This window comes from Geospiza fortis, unplaced genomic scaffold (assembly GCF_000277835.1).
Source record: "Geospiza fortis unplaced genomic scaffold, GeoFor_1.0 scaffold414, whole genome shotgun sequence".
NCBI classification, from domain to species: Eukaryota; Metazoa; Chordata; class Aves; order Passeriformes; family Thraupidae; genus Geospiza; species Geospiza fortis.
Window position 1 is genome coordinate 102,359 of NW_005054745.1, and position 3,153 is coordinate 105,511.

At 61.8% G+C, this 3,153-nt stretch overlaps 1 protein-coding gene across 1 annotated transcript in view; it reads left to right on the plus strand.

The window, feature by feature from the left end:
- SIGLEC1 (sialic acid binding Ig like lectin 1) overlaps window positions 1-3,153 on the plus strand; it is a 20,756-nt gene that overhangs the window by 16,159 nt on the left and 1,444 nt on the right. The window contains 4 exon segments of the mRNA XM_031065367.1: window positions 130-384; window positions 1,077-1,373; window positions 2,265-2,364; window positions 2,876-2,948. Coding sequence (XP_030921227.1) covers window positions 130-384; window positions 1,077-1,373; window positions 2,265-2,364; window positions 2,876-2,948 — 725 coding nt within the window.

Sequence of the window (3,153 nt, forward strand, 5' to 3'; positions counted from 1 at the left end):
ACAGCCGCGGCTCGGCCACCGCGTCCCTGCACCTGCAGGTGCCAGGTGAGGTGTCCCCGCGTCCCCAAGGGGCCAAGGTGCGGCGTTGTCCCCGTGGGCATTGCTGGAGCCCCCGATGTCGCTCCTCAGGGGTCACGCTGACGGTGGAGCCCTCGCAGGAGGTCGCCGAGGGCACCAAGGCCACCATGAGCTGCTCGGCCACCGCCTGGGGGGACAAAGGTGTCAACTACACGTGGTACCGCGACGGGCGGTGGCTTTGGGAGGGACCGTCCGGCTCCTTCGTCCTCAGCCCCGTGTCCAGCGCCGACGCCGGCTCCTACCAGTGCCAGGCCAGCGGGACGTGGGGCACGGCCACCTCCGTCCCCCTCAGCCTCAGTGTCCTCTGTGAGTGACCCCAGCTCCTCCAAGTTGCGTGTCCCCCAGGTCACTCGTGTCACCTCCACAAGGGCAAGGGGAGTTTCCTCCTCTTCCTCTTCCTGCCCTGCTCCTCTCCTTTTGGAGATTTTGGGTTTTTTTTTTTAAGGCAGATTTGGGGGCAAAAAGCTCCAGAGCTGAGGAATTTTCTGGTTGGGAGTGGAATGAGGGGCTGGGGAACAGGGAAGCCACCAGGGCAGGGATGGATGGGGTGGGGATGACCCAGGATGGAGAAGGGATGAGTTAGGAAGCTCTTGGTGACATGGGAAAGGGATTTTAGGGGACTTTTTAGGATTGGTCCTTCAGAAGTTGGATTTGGAGCCAAGAAGCTCCAACCTGAGGGGTTCTCCAGCTGGAGGTGGAGCAGAGGGTGTGACGATGATCCAGGCTGGAGGAGGGATGTGTTAGGAAGCTTTTGGGAAAGGAATTGGGTTTTTTTTTTAAGATTGCTCCCCAAAATTCATATTTGGAGCCCAGAAGCTCCAAGTCAGGAAGGTTCTCCAGCTTTGGGGTGGCAAGACAAGGACTGGAGAGGGTTTGAACCCCCAGCACCGGGATGAGCGGGATGGGACAGATCCAGGGCCACTTTAAACCACTTTTGGCCAGCCAGGCCAGGCTGTCCCACCCCGTGTCCCGCTGCCACCCTTGCTGTCCCCTCATAGACCCCCCTCGGGCCGTGTCAGTGAGCACCTTCCTGGAGAACCAGAACGGACACAGGGCCATCGTGCTGTGCACGGCGCAGAGCCACCCGCCCTCCTCGCTGGCCCTGCTGCACCACGGCCACCTCCTGGCCACCAGCCTGTCCCCCGCTGTCCCCCCGGGGGTGCGGGCCACCCCCTCGCACAACGCCTTGCGCGTGGAGCTGGTGGCCTTGGGGACAGCGGCTGGGGGACGCTACGTGTGCATGGCCACCAACGCCCTGGGCAACGCCACGGCCAGCGCTGACTTCGATGTCCACAGTGAGTGGGGACGGAGGGAATCCCAAAAAATCCCAGGAATTGGGAAATGGAATGGGAACAAATGGCAAAATATGAGGGTGGCACTTGTGGCTGTGTTGGGGACATCTGGTAGGGTGGCCCTTAGGACGGGGGACAGTGGCACCGTGGGCAATGTCATGGCCAGCGCTGACTTCGATGTCCACAGTGAATGGGGCCGGAGGAAATCCCAACAAAATCCCTGGAATTGGGAAACAGAGTGGGGTCAAATGGCAAAATATGAGGGTGACACCTGTGGCTGTGTTGGGGACATCTCCTGTCCCTGGTGGGGTGGCCTTTAGGACAGGGGACAGTGGCACCCTGGGCAACGCCACGGCCAGCGCTGATTTTGATGTCCACAGTGAGTGGAGCTGGAGGGAATCCCAAAAAATCCCTGGGACTGGGACATGGAATGAGATCAAATGGCAAAATGTGAGGGTGGCACTTGTGGCTGTGTTGGGGACATCTCCTGTCCATGGTAGGGTGGCCCTTAGGACAGGGGACAGTGGCACCCTGGGCAACACCACAGCCGGTGCTGACTTCAATGTCCAGTGAGTGGGGCTGGAGCCTCAATGGGGACACGGAGATCCCAAAAAAATCCCTGGAATTGCGACATGGAATGGGAACAAACAGCAAAATATGAGGGTGGCACTTGTGGCTGTGTTGGGGACATCTGGTAGGGTGGCCTTTAGGACAGGGGACAGTGACAGCCAGGAGCAGCAATTGTCCCCACCTGTGACTTCACCCCATGTATGTCCTCACCCCAAATGCTGCCTGTCCCCCACTTTGTCACCCCCCAGTGTCCCCTTCATCCCTTTTGGGGCACCCCGAGGTCTGGGGGGTCCCTGCTGGCACTGTCCCCATCTCTGTCCCCAGCTCTGAGCCACCTGAGGACCTTCCGTGTCCTGTCCGGGCTGTTCGTGGCCATCGTGGCCATCGGCACCGTGGCCCTGCTGGCCCTGAAGGTGTGGCCCAGGTGACGTCCTGGATGGGGCAGGGTGGGGGGACAGGGACACCTGGGGGGTGGCACAGTGACCACGGGATCAGGGGACAGGGACCCTGGGATGGGGGGACAGGGACCCCAGGGTGACACAGGGACCCCGGGATCAGGGGACAGGGACCCCGGGGTGGTGGGACAGTGACCCTGGGGTGGTGACAATGACAACAGGGTGGTGGGACAGTGACCCTGGGATGGTGACAAGGACCCTGGGGTGGTGGGACAGTGACCCTGGCACAATGACAATGACAACAGGGTGGTGGGACAGTGACCCTGGCACGGTGACAAGGACCCCAGGGTGGGACAGTGACCCTGGGGTGGTGACAATGACCCCAGGGTGGTGGGACAATGACCCTGGCACAATGACAATGACAACAGGGTGGTGGGACAGTGACCCTGGGATGGTGACAAGGACCCTGGTGTGGGACAATGACCCTGGCACGGTGACAAGGACCCCGGGGTGGTGGCAGCTCCCTGTGCTCCCTGGCAGGTTCAGGAAGTTCCGGAGCTGGTCCCGCGCCGAGGACACCCTGGAGCTGAGCAGCAAACAGGACCTGCCACAGGTGGGGACAGCCCTGGGGACATCACTGGGACATCCCTGGGGACAGCCCTGGGGACAGCCCTGGGGACATCACTAGGACAGCCCTGGGGACAGCCCTGGGGTCCCCTGCGCTCTCGGGGGTCCCTTCCAGGAATCCCCAGTGTGGGAATGGGATGTGGATCCGGGATCAGGCCCGGCCTGGTGGCCCCGTGGTGCCACCACAGACG